The sequence below is a fragment of the Capsella rubella genome, unplaced genomic scaffold, assembly GCF_000375325.1.
Source record: "Capsella rubella cultivar Monte Gargano unplaced genomic scaffold, Caprub1_0 scaffold_1, whole genome shotgun sequence".
Classification (NCBI taxonomy): Eukaryota; Viridiplantae; Streptophyta; class Magnoliopsida; order Brassicales; family Brassicaceae; genus Capsella; species Capsella rubella.
This window is the reverse complement of record NW_006238923.1, coordinates 16,309,625-16,324,588: the sequence shown is the minus strand read 5'-3', so window position 1 is coordinate 16,324,588 and position 14,964 is coordinate 16,309,625. Positions and strand designations below refer to the sequence as shown.

General features: G+C 35.3%; 4 protein-coding genes across 4 annotated transcripts; 3 read left to right on the top strand and 1 right to left on the bottom strand.

Annotated features, from left to right (window-relative positions):
- Positions 1-212: 212 nt before the first annotated feature.
- On the bottom strand, positions 213-3,922 carry LOC17896738 (ATP-dependent DNA helicase 2 subunit KU80). Its single transcript, XM_006303101.2, has 12 exons — positions 3,837-3,922; positions 3,378-3,470; positions 3,225-3,276; positions 2,886-3,017; positions 2,397-2,800; positions 1,953-2,239; positions 1,668-1,863; positions 1,380-1,586; positions 1,127-1,294; positions 751-1,044; positions 539-669; positions 213-438 (listed from the first exon to the last, which is right to left on the bottom strand). Exons 1-12 carry the CDS (start codon positions 3,849-3,851, stop codon positions 381-383), a joined length of 2,037 nt encoding a protein of 678 aa, XP_006303163.1. The 5' UTR covers positions 3,852-3,922; the 3' UTR covers positions 213-380.
- Positions 3,923-5,097: 1,175 nt separating this feature from the next.
- Positions 5,098-7,284, top strand: LOC17899123 (probable protein phosphatase 2C 13). Its single transcript, XM_006304998.2, has 2 exons — positions 5,098-5,522; positions 5,976-7,284. The coding sequence occupies exons 1-2, from the start codon at positions 5,349-5,351 to the stop codon at positions 6,954-6,956; spliced, it is 1,155 nt and encodes a 384-aa protein (XP_006305060.1). The 5' UTR covers positions 5,098-5,348; the 3' UTR covers positions 6,957-7,284.
- Positions 7,285-7,773: 489 nt separating this feature from the next.
- Positions 7,774-10,075, top strand: LOC17899685 (dihydrolipoyl dehydrogenase 1, mitochondrial). The gene is made up of 3 exons (XM_006307223.2): positions 7,774-8,138; positions 8,428-9,688; positions 9,791-10,075. The coding sequence occupies exons 1-2, from the start codon at positions 7,866-7,868 to the stop codon at positions 9,676-9,678; spliced, it is 1,524 nt and encodes a 507-aa protein (XP_006307285.1). The 5' UTR covers positions 7,774-7,865; the 3' UTR covers positions 9,679-9,688; positions 9,791-10,075.
- A 239-nt stretch (positions 10,076-10,314) lies between these two features.
- Positions 10,315-10,952, top strand: LOC17900056 (pectinesterase inhibitor 1). Its single transcript, XM_006306343.2, has one exon. The coding sequence runs from the start codon at positions 10,343-10,345 to the stop codon at positions 10,874-10,876; it is 534 nt and encodes a 177-aa protein (XP_006306405.1). The 5' UTR covers positions 10,315-10,342; the 3' UTR covers positions 10,877-10,952.
- Positions 10,953-14,964: the final 4,012 nt, after the last annotated feature.

Here is a 14,964-nt window from a genome sequence, read left to right as displayed (position 1 = left end):
TTGTACACTCTCTGTTTTGTTATCAAACTAGGATTCATTTACCATTTGGGTATAGTTAATAGAATGGAAATAGGAAAATAAGTATTATTACTATTTTTAAATTAGGAAATCTTAACTCTCATGGGACTCTGAATTTTTGTTTTCGTTTTCTTGTAGTTTTCTATTTTGTTAAGGAAAATAAAGTTTTCCTGTTTTTAGTAGAGTTCCTTTTCTGAAACTAATTATGGATGCATAGTAAATAAACAAATTTGCCTGAGTTATTTGACAGCAACCAAAAATTTTTGCAAGAGCCAAAAGTCAGAGATTAAGCGGCGTCGTTTTAGACAAACACAGTCACAGATCAGTGTTAGTTGTAGCCACTAGCCAAGACTTTGTTAGCTCTAAAGCATTGGCTCTTGTTTAACGGTGAAATCCCCAACGTTCTCGTCTACCACATCACTGCTTGAAAGCAAACGACCAACAAAACATTCATCAGACCAGTCATTAGAGAGTTACACAGATTTATCCTAAATTCGAAGATTGTGTCTATAAACATAACCTGTCTGCTGCTTCGGATTTGGGAATCAACGTGATCTTCTTTGACGTGAAATGTTTGAGAAAATGCGATGACTTTCTTTCTTGGCATAACTTGAATAGATGGTTCAAGAACTCATTGAATTGCTTTGGTTCCTGCTCACATATGTAAAGAAGACTCTATGAAAAAGGTTTGAGAGTAAATGCAGAAGTTGAGATAGAGAAAAGAGATGAGACCTGCTCCAAGACACAGCCTTTACGAAGAGCGAGTAGACATTCCAATGCTTTGTCACCCTCATCGGTACAATTTTCTACGAGTTTTAATATTTGGGTTTTCATTTGTGTGATTGCTTTATTGGTCCAGTCTTGGTTATCTCTGCGGGATATCATGGCTTCAAAATCTTGAATTGGGTTTGCATCTCCGACTATATCAATTTTGTTCTCTTTGGCATCATAAGTAATCATGCGATTGTCTTCATCATCTGAACCCGATGGTTTATCTCGTAACAATCTCTTAGAAGCCTTCTTCAACTGCAATTACAGTATTGTCAAAGAATTAAGAATGAGATCATTCAGGTTCCATTCTGAAAGCTGATGATTCAGGGGAACACACCTTTGGATTCTTCTTGACGTCAAAACTTCCACAGAACGCATCCATTATGGATTTATTGTTGGAAGAGAGTTCAGGATCCTGCTCCATAATTCTCTTGAAAGTTTCATCCATTGGAGGTAAAACAGCATCCGTGGAATTTGATTTCAACTCAAGGTATTCATAAAAACGCTGATAAAACATTTTCATCAATATGAGTTGAAAAATTACCTGCAACAGTTATACATAGTCAAAAGGATAACAAAACTGGAATTACCTGCAAAACCGGGTTAGGAGTAAGATCAGGATTTAGTACTTCCTCTTTAGGAGAAGGTGCAAGGTCAAGCATCTTGACAAAATTATCTGCTACTGCTTGCTGTTGTTCATCTGGCTTCCATGATGACGGAAGTTTGTTGAAAGAAGGAAATGGAAACTCGCGGACATCCTCGGCGAAAGGTAGCACGTTGAAGTAAAATGAATCAGGCTGTAAAAAGGGTAAATGATCATTAAAATAGTCAGATTCGAATAGAAGTATTCCTCTGAGCAGAGAAAACTATTAACTTACGGTGTCATCTCTTTCAGACACATTTGGAGTCAGGACCCCAACAACCACATTGCCTTGTCCATTTCTCCAGACACAACGTACAATTGCCACCTTGTTTGTTTGCTTCATTTCTCTTGCAATGGCTGAGACGGCAAGAACAGATTTTTCTTTGCTCGGGTCAGGAACAACTATATTCACGTCTTTCATGTAATAGTGTCTTCATTGACATGCAGATAAAAACATAAAATTAAACTTTGAACAAGTAAGAGTTTACAGACAAACATAGATATCAGTGTTTATACTAACCGTAGTATGTTTGATGCCTCAGTAAATCCCAGAAGCTTCATGCCTTTGTCAGTTTTAAACTTGAGTGTTTCTATCTCATCTGGTGATATAGGAATAACCTGAGGTCCATAGCGAAAGCCCTTGACCCTTTCTTCTGGAGCAATAACCTGAGTAGATTCTGCAGTAAGTTTGTAATCATAATCAATTTTCACTTCATGTTTGGCAAACTTGTCAGTTGGAGGCGCTTTGTCAGAATACATTTTTAGAGTGGGAAGTCTCTCCTCAGCCACTTTCTTATAAACCCACACCTACGAATTTAGATTCTTATTCTCAGAGAAATATTCATAAACAATTATACAATTGAATGAAATTAAGTATTGAATAATACAAAAAAAAACAGCAAGTTGGATGGTATCTATAAACATTGCACAATAAGCAAAAGACACAACAACAAAAAAACGTTACCTTAATCTTCATTGTTGGGTTAATTTCAAGGTCACCCCTGAACAAAGTAACTGGAGCAACCCTTCGGGTCTTTAAGGAACCTAGCAGTGAGAGTGGACTCTCAACATAAACTGTTTTAGCAATGGCGTTGCTGGAGAACAAATTCAACAAATGATCATTCTCCTCAATCACTTTCTCATGAGCATCACCACTTAAACTGGACCTCATAACAATGCTTTCCATCTTTATACCCTCTGCAGCCATTTTCATAGCGATAGTACTGACTTGATCATCTTTCGTTCCTTCAAATGGATCTTTGGTAGGACAAGCTGCATTCGTGATAAGACACATCCGTTTCTTCCCCTTTTGCCCACCACTATAAATCTTTATAAGCATATCCATCCCAACAATCAAAGCATCAAGAACTGAAGCCAGTCAAAGAACCCATGAAAATAAACAGAAGAAAATGGCAAAACAGCAAATTTAGCAGTAAACTAGCTAGCAGGATACAGTCGCCAGCTACGGTTCCTCGAGGGAGGTGCTTTACATGCTCAGCAACGACTTCATCAACAACTCTTATATTCCTCAAAACTTTAACATGCTCATATCCACCTATTTCCGTAGCAAGCTCGTTTGCAGTTTCTGCAGAGGTTACATGAAACATTATTTTCAAACTACAACAAATAGCCAATAGTTGACAACACTCCTAGAAAGAACCATATCAACCATTCTACTACTAAAGAGGATAGATAACTAATTTACAACTCAAAATCAAACATTTAAGGCATCAAACTAACATGCCTCAGGAAAGACAAGAGTAACAACAGTAAGAAGAAGAGATAAAGAGACCTTCAGTTCCAAATACAACAATGCCAACTTCATCATACTTGTTGTAAATCAACTGCAACAAACAGACCAAAACCAAAACCAAAACCAAAACCAAATAAGAAAAATCCAAAAGAAAAAGGCTGAAACTCAGTAGAGTAAAAAAGATCTATTTACCTTCTTCTGTAGTAGCAAAGAACATGCCTTTTCAACATCAGGGAGAACACTATGCATCGCTGGACCAACATCGAGCAACAAAACTAACCCTTCCTGCTTTCAAGAACAAATGGAATCAGTACAATCAAATTCAAATCAAATCGAGATCACTTCAAGAACAGTTCCGAGAAAACAACAGTAAACAAGAACACTAGCAAATGTTACAAAATGCATAAAACGAAGTCAAACTCAAGTTAAAATAGCATTACAAGAAGACGAAACTAAGATAGTAAGCAGGAATGGAGAAAAAACATGCACAGACGGAACTAAGCGGAAAAAAATGAAACATCAATGGAAACAAACAGAAAAGTTGAGATTTTTTCATGAAATGGTTTTTGAAGAAACCTAGTAAAAAATCACCAAGTTTGCAATATAAGCTATATAACATAACGAAGTAAGAAAGTCGACTAAATATTTTACCCGATTTCGAGCCATTGATGACAACTGTGCTGGAAGACGAAAGTGAAGAAGAAGAAGACGAAGAAGAATGAGAACGAAAGAGGAATCGAAGAAGACGAAGAGGATCTCTCTCTCTCTTTCTTTTTTAAAATTAGGCTGAGTTACTTCTAAAACGATATAGGCCCATTGGGCTAACATATTCAAGAATAAGTGGATAAAGCCCAATTTCAACAAATGTGACTTCCAATGTCCGAGTGGGATAATCCACACCGGTTACCTCTACGAAAGAAATTTTTGTCTTTCTTAACATTATTTTTTATATTACAATTCATCCTGAAATGTATTTTGGATTTTTTTTTCAATTTTCAAAATAAAAATTGATTTCAACGTTAAAATATCAAAAGAACTTATCAGAATAATATTCCACAAACACCATGTTAAACTAATTTGGTAGAGTAATTAGTAAACGTTGTCATTATATTTCCTTTATCTTCTATTCAAGATTAAGTGAGCTAATAAGTTACACCCAAGAAGACTCAAGATTCAACCTCGCGCCACACCATACACATGTTTGTTGCTTATTACACCAAATCATAAACGTAAATATTTAATTTATATGTAGGCTACATAATGTAGCTGTCAAATTATGACTTTTCTTCAAATATAGAAAACACATACAAAAAAACAGTTGGATTGTTTTGTTTGTCAACTTTCAAATTATTAAAACACAAACATCTTGATTAGTTCATATTTTTTTTTATACATTTATTAACATACATTGTATTTTTACTAGATTATCATTATTATACATTAGGGATGTATTAGAATTTCTAAATTTTCAAAGATAAAGAAATATTTTTTTTAAAAAAAGAAAAAACATGTAACAAAACAATTGTTGTATAATGAAAAGTTTAACAATAATTTTTTCTATATAAAATAATCTTATATTATTTTTATCTCTAGATTTAGATTTATTTATTTATTTTCCTAACATTTTAATTTAAATATAATTAAAAAGAAGAAAATAATAATAATTAAAAGACCACAAATAATAATGAGAATTTAGTACATTTTCTTATTTTTATTATTATTTAGACAAATTGCATATTATTAAAGGATGAAATTGGACCTCTATTTTTTTTTTGGTCTAAAATAATTAATTTAAAAAGAGCCTCTCTTTCTTATTTATTATTATAATATACTATTATTTTACTGCTACATTTTATATAGGCATGGGATGGGTCAAATCAAATGCAAATAAACACCCAACACAGAAACCAAACCCTAATTTCTCTTCTTCATTTTCTTTTTTTCTTTTCTTTTTTTCTTTTCTTTTTCTCCTCTCTTCTTCTTTATTCTTTTAGGCGAATTTCAATTGCGTCCAAGCAAAGCTCCTCTTCTGACCTCCCAAATTTCGTGGATTTTATAATTATTATTCTTCTTCTTCGATTCTCTTTTTGTACCTTTCGGTGGAATTCTCAATCGGATCTGCTCAAATTTTTTTTGTGATTTATAAAGAGAAAGTGAAGCATCATGATTCTGAGTCAAACGATGGTTGCTGAAGCTGCTGAGATCAGGGTTCTTGACGTTAAGTGCCATATCTCCGCTGCTAAAGATCAGAACAATTTTCAGATCGGCGAAGTTCGAGTTTCTGACTCTGTTCGTCCTGAGATTTCGGGTTCTGCTGAAACGCCTCGATTTGGATCGGTATGTGTTTTTTAGGGTTCTTGATCTGAATCTCTTTAATATATATATGTTTCTTTTAATTGGGTTTCCCAAAATTTCGGAACTTTTCCATTAAATTGCAAGTGGGTTCAAATTGATTTTGATTCTTCATCTTCAAAATTGAGTCTTTTTTTCGTTGAGATTGTCTCCTGCATCAGGGGTTAATTATGTTGAATCTGGCTTGATCTATTCACGAAGAACCAAGTTAATAGGATTAGTTTGGTGTTTTTTTAGGGAAAAGTTATGCCTTTGTGTTATATTGCGTTGACCCTTGTTAGCTAAGATGTTCATGGATCAGTTTTATATTGAATGAAGGAACAACTTTAATGCCTTTTTTAATTGTTGATCTTGGCTCTGTTCTCGTTGGTCTGTTTATTGTGTTTTGTAAAGTTGCTGTTTTATCTGATTTATGAACGGTTACTTCTGTTGTAACAGGGGATGAGTTGCGTGACTACTAACATTGATGAATCAACTAGTGAGTTTATCCCAGCTATACGATCTGGAAGCTTTGCTGATATTCGAAGCCGAGAAACCATGGAGGATGAACACATTTGCATAGATGACTTGTCAGCTCATCTTGGATCCTACAACTTCTCGGTACCAAGTGCTTTTTATGGCGTGTTTGATGGCCATGGTGGACCTGAGGCAGCACTTTATATGAAGGAGAATTTGACAAGATTGTTTTTTCAAGATGCTGTATTTCCAGAGATGCCTTCCATTGTGGACACTTTTTTCTTGGAAGAACTGGAGAATTCTCACCGAAAGGCTTTTGCTTTGGCTGATCTTGCCATGTCTGATGAAAGCATTGTCAGTGGTTCATGTGGGACAACCGCCTTGACTGCTCTCATAATCGGACGACATCTGTTGGTTGCTAATGCTGGAGATTGCCGTGCAGTGCTATGTAGGAAAGGAGTTGCTGTTGATATGTCTTTCGATCATAGATCAACATATGAGCCCGAACGAAAGCGGATTGAGGATTTAGGAGGATACTTTGATGACGGATACCTCAATGGAGTACTTGCTGTCACCCGTGCCATTGGGGATTGGGAACTGAAGCATCCTTTCACTGATACCTCTTCACCACTGATTTCAGACCCAGAGATTCAACAGATCATTCTAACAGAGGACGACGAGTTCTTGATTTTGGCATGCGATGGTATATGGGATGTGTTGTCAAGCCAGAATGCAGTGAGTAATGTAAGGCAAGGATTGAGGAGGCATGGTGACCCGAGACAATGCGCGATGGAACTTGGAAAAGAAGCAGCGAGGCTCAACTCGTCAGATAACATGACAGTGGTAGTCATCTGCTTCTCATCAGTCCCATCTTCACCTAAACAACCGCAGAGAAGGAGATTCAGATTCTGTGTTTCTGATGAAGGCCGAGCTCGGTTACAAGCAATGCTTGGAGGAGAGTGAAAGCAGTGTTTTTTGGCAGTATATAACAGGGATCGGTGTTACTGATGAAACGATTAGTTCTCTAATTTGAGATTCAATTGGATAAGATATAAAATAAGAGACCTAGAGAGTGTGATAGAGAGTCAAGAACATGTTTGTAATGTGGTTGCTCATTTTTGATTGATCTGTGTTTTTTGGTTGTTTCAGAGAGAGATAGAGAGAAAAAGCAGCCTGAAGTTTTGGTAGAGGATTATTGAAACTGATAATGAGGATTTTTCAATTTTTGTTTCTGAGGATTAGTGATTTGTACCCCATTATTCATTGTTTTAATTTAAACTATTTGGATCTACATAGATTTTGTCTGAGAGCATGAGGTTTGGTTTATCTCCCATATCTGTGGAAATTGGAATTCGATAGTTTTTGTGGACTGTGAAAGGTTTTGGTCCTTTTTGGAGTTTATCTCAAAAGCCTCAAATCCTAACCTTATGTCATTGCTTCTCATCATCTCTATCTTTATCTCTTTATCTTCTTTCTCCTTCAAAGTTCTTCATGTCCATATATTTCTTATACATATCAATAAAACTGTTTAATGAAATAAGAGTGTATATAATTTCTAAAAATACATCTTTAATGTATGCAAAAGATTGAAATGTTCTTTGACAAATATGTGAATTTAGATAATACTTATAATAAATATTCAAATATTTGGTGGACATAATTGAGATTTTAGAAATTTAAGTATCCATATACTTTTCACAAAAATGAATAAATTTGGTCAATTAAGGAAATATTAATATTTTGTGATCAGAAAAGGAAAACAAATAAAAAAAAGGGTTTTAAAGAGCTCTCTCTTAACATTTGCCGGCTCTGTAAATCGTCTCGACAAAGAGCCAAGTCTCACTTTCTCTATCTCTCTCTCGATCAACAACAATGGCGATGGCGAGTTTAGCCAGGAGGAAGGCGTATTTTCTCACAAGGAACTTATCCAACTCTCCCACTGACGCTCTCAAACTCTCCTTTTCCCTCTCTCGTGGCTTCGCTTCTTCAGGATCTGACGAAAACGACGTCGTCATCATCGGCGGTGGTCCCGGTGGTTACGTAGCGGCGATCAAGGCGGCGCAGCTTGGTCTCAAAACCACCTGTATCGAGAAACGTGGCGCTCTCGGTGGTACTTGTCTCAACGTCGGGTGCATTCCTTCCAAGGTCAATTTCGAATCATCATCTCCTCTCGTTTATTCAATTTTGCTGATCAACATTGAAATTTTATCTGGATTTTGTGGATGAATCAATCTGGAGAGTGATTCTTATAGCCTAATCCCATTTACTCTGGAGCAATTACTAAATTACGGATTCGTCTTGTTGAATCAATGGAATTGAAATGGAAGCTTCTGTGATACAGTAGCATTAGCAATTTGTGTTAACTTCTATGATTGTTATTAGCTTATTCTGAAGGTATAAGTTAATCCATTCTTGTTTGTGTTTGATGTATTAGGCTCTTCTTCACTCTTCACATATGTACCATGAGGCAAAGCATGTTTTCGCGAAACATGGTGTCAAGGTATCTTCGGTTGAGGTAGACCTTCCTGCTATGTTGGCTCAGAAAGATAATGCGGTTAAGAACCTCACTAAAGGTATTGAGGGTTTGTTCAAGAAGAACAAGGTGACCTATGTTAAGGGATATGGTAAGTTTCTTTCCCCTAATGAGGTTTCTGTGGACACGATCGATGGAGGAAACACCGTTGTGAAAGGCAAACACATCATTGTTGCTACTGGCTCAGACGTCAAATCTTTGCCTGGTATTACGATTGATGAAAGGAAGATTGTTTCGTCGACTGGAGCGTTGTCTCTATCGGAAGTCCCCAAGAAGATGATTGTGATTGGTGCGGGATATATTGGGCTCGAGATGGGTTCTGTTTGGGGTAGGCTTGGATCAGAGGTTACGGTAGTTGAGTTTGCTGGGGATATTGTTCCTTCGATGGATGGTGAAATCCGTAAACAGTTTCAACGTTCACTTGAGAAGCAAAAGATGAAGTTCATGCTCAAGACTAAAGTTGTATCCGTGGATTCATCCTCTGATGGTGTGAAGCTTACAGTGGAACCGGCAGCAGGAGGAGAGCAGACCATTCTGGAAGCTGATGTGGTCCTTGTCTCAGCAGGAAGAACACCGTTCACATCTGGACTTGATCTGGAGAAAATCGGAGTGCAAACTGACAAAGCCGGGAGGATTCTGGTGAATGAGAGATTTGTGAGCAATGTCCCAGGAGTGTATGCTATTGGAGACGTGATTCCAGGACCAATGCTTGCTCACAAAGCCGAAGAAGACGGTGTTGCTTGTGTAGAGTTCATAGCAGGGAAACACGGCCATGTGGATTATGACTTGGTTCCTGGTGTTGTCTACACGCATCCTGAGGTTGCTTCAGTTGGTAAAACCGAAGAACAGCTGAAGAATGATGGTGTGAGTTACAAAGTTGGGAAATTCCCATTCATGGCCAATAGCAGAGCTAAGGCTATAGATAATGCAGAAGGATTGGTTAAAATCTTGGCTGACAAGGAGACAGATAAGATCTTGGGCGTTCACATTATGTCACCAAACGCTGGGGAACTGATTCATGAGGCGGTTCTTGCGATTAACTACGATGCATCGAGTGAAGACATCGCTAGAGTCTGTCACGCTCATCCCACAATGAGTGAGGCTCTTAAGGAAGCTGCCATGGCCACCTACGACAAACCCATTCACATCTAAAGGGAAGAAGGTATGTCAGTGTCACACTTTGGTCTAGTTTGGTTTTATTCGTTTTGGTTTAGATTTTTAATTTGCGATTTTGATTTCGTATGCATCACATCCCACACACTAGGACGACGACCTTAAAGGACTGAGCAACCTATAACAAGCCAAATCGATACTTAACCGGGTTGGATTTTGTTTCGGTTTGTGTGGTTTAGCCTTCAATTTGTCCTTTATTTCTCATAGATATGAAATGACTTGAATTGAGATGATGCTATACTGTTTCTATTCGTTAATGTTCTTCATATGTTCAGTTTCGGGTTAAGCCTGTTCCTTAATAAATACTCGACATTTACTCCATACATTTTAGTGCCTACTTTTTTGGTTTGCGCTATATATAAAACTTGATTACTCTGTTTTCATTAGTACTTAAAGAAAGGGATATACATTAAATATTCACTAAGAGTCTATTTACTACGATAACTATTTACTATATTTGCAATTCTTCTAACAATGGTAAAAACTTTTCTTCATCGTTCATAACAACTTCTATTCTTGAGTCTGTTTTTGACTTTTGACCAATGCGTTGTACGTAAATTACGATCGATATAAATACTCATTCCTTTGAATATTATTTTCTATCATAAACTTGAAAAAAAAGGAATTAGAAGAGAAAACAAGAATGGCTGCGAATCTAAGGAACAATGCGTTCTTGTCTTCTCTCATGTTTCTTATTTTGATCGGTTCCTCGTACGCAATCACAAGTTCAGAAATGAGTGCAATCTGTGTCAAAACCTTAAACCCATCTTTCTGTCTTAACTTCCTAAATCCGAAATTCGCATCTCCTAACCTCCAAGCCTTGGCAAAAACCACACTTGATGCTACACAATCAAGAGCAAAACAAACGTTCAAAAGACTCCAATCTATTATCGATGGAGGCGTCGACCCTCGATCCAAGTTAGCTTACAGGTCATGCTTAGATGAATACGAGAGCGCGATCGGAAACCTCGAGGAAGCTTATGAGCATTTGGCTTCAGGAGATGGCATGGGGATGAACATGAAAGTTTCCGCTGCATTGGATGGAGCTGATACATGTTTAGATGATGTGAAGAGGTTGAGATCAGTAGATGCTTCGGTTGTGAATAACAGTAAAGCAATTAAGAATATTTGTGGTATTGCTCTTGTTATCGCTAACATGTTACCACGTAGAGCTTGATTTGAAATCATCATCATGTTATGAGTTTGCTCTAATTAAATTGTATCGTTTCCAAGAGGACAAACTATATTTATTAAAACCGTCTTATAGAATTCATAGGTTATTAACTTATTAAAAACATGAACCTTTAATTTGATTATATCGATGACCCCATTGCAATTGAAAAATATTTGAAAATGTTATTCTTTTACCTTATTCAATGATGGGTAATTTACTAATTTTTTAAAAAAGTTTAGTATTGTATGAATTGTTTAAAGTCTTTTTTTTTTTTAGTGTAGCATTTTTATTTCAAAAGCATCTAGGAGACTTATATGTTTGGGGTTTGAATTGGTTGGATTGATCCGAGTTACAGGAAATCTACATAATTCCTATTCGTATGTGTTTCACTGTGATTTTGTATAAAGATTTGTATCCACGTCTTGCTGAAACCTAAAACACTTAAGTCACCAAAAATTTGCCTTCATACCTAGATAATAATGTATTCGATATTCCCCTTTGTGATTAAGTTATCTATCTCTAAAAGTTCTTTGCGATCGTAATGACAAAGTAAAATGTAATACAATTTGACTTGAACTTTGTGAATTGTGAGATAGTGGTTTAATCTGCATGCAAACATTTTTCTCTAAGACCAGAAGTAGACGACACACCCGATGGAATCCAAGAGCTATAAGCGATGTAAGTACTTATCAACGGTAAACCTTTAAGCCTATAAAGCATAAAGAAGGTTTCGAACCGAGGTCATGTGACCCGACCTAATGTCGAAGCACCTGGACCCGTATTCTGAAACTCGCCACAAAACAAAGTGCTGACATCAATCAGTCAACCCAACCACGAGGATCAATCAAACTATATATCAAGATAAACAAAAGTAAAGGTAAAATATGAACATCGAAAACGATGGTTACTCTCCCCCTGGCTATAGTTACTAATTCGTAATTAAAAACCATCATTTTAATTTAATATCTTAAATTTACACATTTAACTTTTGTTATATTTTCTAACGTTTTTGCTTTTAATTTTCTTATGTTTTGCTAATATATTCTAACTATTTTAAGCTGACTTGTTTTTTCATCTTTACATTATGAGTTATGATTTTTATAACTCTTACTTTATTAAATTTTAGTTCTAACATCAAGAAACTATTGGTAATTGCTATATACACATTATGTGTGACGTTTTTTTTCTTTAAGGAAGAAGAATAAAATTAACCACCGACATTTAACCGCAAATTTATGCTGGCTCAGAAAGATAAGGATCAAGCTTTAATGTTTACTGTTTAGGTAAAGATTTGAGAAATTCTAATGTTATAAGAAAATATTTGGATTATTGTTCGGTGTAAAGAGATTAAAGTTAGAAAAAGATGATGAGTTGAGAACATCGTGTATATACAGTATATGAAGTTTGAAGCTCCAAAAACCCGGCTCTTATCGGTGGATTCTTAAAAAGAAATATCTAGCTATCTATATAGAGTTAGTTTTTTTCATTTCTTCGTTCGCCACATCATCCGCCACGTTACACAAGCACCAAACCGTGAAATGAAGTCGCACATAAACAAGAAAAAAGCTCTCTAGTCTGTAGGATTATTCTTTTATGTCTCTGCTCTCTTGGTTTTTTAGGACGTGCCCAACACCTCTATATATAACAAACATGATTCTCAAATCACATAAGAGAGCTTTTCCAAATCTCATAAGGAAAAACCTTTTTCCTTTTTGCTATGTTCCATTCACTGTGGGAAGTCTTTATGGTCCGTGCGTTAAAAGAACATTCAGACAAAATGGCGAAAATGAAGATAAAGTAGAAGCTGGTAATAGTTGGCAACATCTTTTTGTAGTACCTGAGAAAACAAACAGTAATGTTCTCATTAGTGATCAAATCTAAACCATAGTTAGATTTATTAAAAATAACTCATATTTCCATAAGTCGTCAGTACAACTTTACGAAGCCTATAGCAACCGAACCATATATAGTTCGAACCATAGTTATACTGATTTTCTGATGTTAATTATTATATATTCTTGAAGTAAGCTGGAAATATCTGGTGATAGTGATATAATATATATAACTAATAAGAAGTTAATAATTTAACCGGAAAAAGAAACTAATAACATAATTGAAGAATGAAACATGATTGTCTAACATAATAATTTAAAGAAGAGTTAGACAAACTTAGTGTTATGAGGAAGAGGGGCAATTGTGTTAGAGATGGAGAAGCTCTCAAGTTTGAAGTGTGAGGGGCTTGTGTTGAAGATGGCAAAGAGGTTATCGAGTGTGAGGGGCTTGTATTGAAGATGGCGAAGAGGTTATCAAGTCTGAAGTGTGTGTAGATGATATTGATAGCGAATATGCTCTTAAGTCTGAAGTGTGTGTAGTGTTAGCTCTTATACTTAACTCTGTGGGATATCATTTTGTTTCTCTAAGACCAAAAGTAAACGGCACACCTTGTGGGAATCCTAGAGCTATTAGCGAGGAAAAGTACATACCAACGGTAAACCTTGAAGCCTCTAAGGCAGAACGAAGGATTCCAAAACCAGGCAAATATGTTTTCATCAAAATCGTCATCGAGTATTTGTCCTAGAGTCGACCCAAATACATTTTGGTGGATCCCAAATAGGATCCATCTAGCTCACGCAGCTGTGACATGAAAAATATGGATAAAAATTCCTGTCATTTTCCTGTGGGTGAATATTTTTTTAGCAGTAATTAATTGTGTTGGTACCACTAGGAGAACGCGTGCAAAAATATTGCAATTCTGGTAAACGGCAGCTGTGTTACCAAAGATTAAATTGACGGTCTCATAAAGGTCACAATAGCAGTAAAACTGGAGGTTGGAGTAAGCATATAGAGTATCTTGATATCCTTCAATACTGCATCGGTAGAAGACATATTGATCCAACATGGATAGTACAACAATCGCTTATCCCTCGTCTACCGTGGTTCGGTTCAGACCGGCCTCCGTCATCATCGCATACCGTTTGTTTGAAGGGATAACCAGATGTTCCACATAACATATTTTCATTGTTGTTATCAAGAGCAACTGACCGCATCACTTATTTTGCTGAAGTTTCCATTTCCGTCCTTGCTAACGGTCATTGTGGCAGCTATCTTAATTACTAGTAATTAAACCCATCATTTTGATTTAATATCTCAAATTTACACATTTAATTTTTGTTATATTTTCTTACGGTTTTGCTTTTAACTTTCTTATGTTTTGCTTATATTTTAACTATTTTTTGCTGACTTGTTTTTCATCATTACATACTAAGTTATGATATTTCTAACACTTAGTTTATTAAATTTTAGCAATTGGCTAAATGATAATGAAATTTCACTGTTAATCAGTCAAATTATATATATTGTGAAAGTTATTTACAAATTTAATACTTAAAAAATTGCACAAAAAGAAATAAAATTAAATATGGGAAATCACTTGACCTAATGGGCTATATGATTTTTAAATATAATGGCTCTATAACCTGAAAACCAATAATTTCATATTAAAATATTATAATATCTGAAACTTTTTAAAAGTTTTATTTAGCTTAAATAAAAACTTGAATAAACCAAATAAAACTTTTAAATTTGCACGACTGGGAAGTCAAACTTTATGCTCATTCATAGTTAGAAAGATATAGTCATACTTTTACAGGTTCTGACCTATTGTAAAAAAACTATCTCGATGTGAGACATCGCACATATGCAAAAATAATTTGTACATATACCAAAATTTTCATTTTCGATTTGATAGGGTATTTATTGACCTTTAGCCAAAGTTTCCAAAAACAAATTTTGATTTTAATGGGATGATTTAATGCATTTGTAATAAATTCATAGAGCATTATATTTTCTCTAAAATCCGTGCAAAAATTATAATATCTCCTATATATTAAAAGAGACGTACTGTACATTTGTGTTTCAAGTTGGGTCAATTTAAAATTTTTAACCCGAATTCTTAAATTGGATCTTTGACATAAATGTTTATTTTCATATTAAATATCATTACATATATTTAGGTAACTATAATTATATTATTTCTGTATCTAGTTTTGGATTTCCTAATATTTTTCTAAATAATTAAAGTAGTATATTAA

Coding starts and splice junctions, on each gene's coding strand:
- LOC17896738 (XM_006303101.2), bottom strand. Junction 1,864..1,952: donor GAGGCATCAAACATACTACG/GTTAGTATAAAC, acceptor ATGTCAATGAAG/ACACTATTACATGAAAGACG. Junction 1,587..1,667: donor TGTCTGAAAGAGATGACACC/GTAAGTTAATAG, acceptor CCCTTTTTACAG/CCTGATTCATTTTACTTCAA.
- LOC17899123 (XM_006304998.2), top strand. CDS start 5,349: ATGATTCTGAGTCAAACGATGGTTGCTGAAGCTGCTGAGATCAGGGTT. Junction 5,523..5,975: donor AAACGCCTCGATTTGGATCG/GTATGTGTTTTT, acceptor CTGTTGTAACAG/GGGATGAGTTGCGTGACTAC.
- LOC17899685 (XM_006307223.2), top strand. CDS start 7,866: ATGGCGATGGCGAGTTTAGCCAGGAGGAAGGCGTATTTTCTCACAAGG. Junction 8,139..8,427: donor TCGGGTGCATTCCTTCCAAG/GTCAATTTCGAA, acceptor TTGATGTATTAG/GCTCTTCTTCACTCTTCACA.
- LOC17900056 (XM_006306343.2), top strand. CDS start 10,343: ATGGCTGCGAATCTAAGGAACAATGCGTTCTTGTCTTCTCTCATGTTT.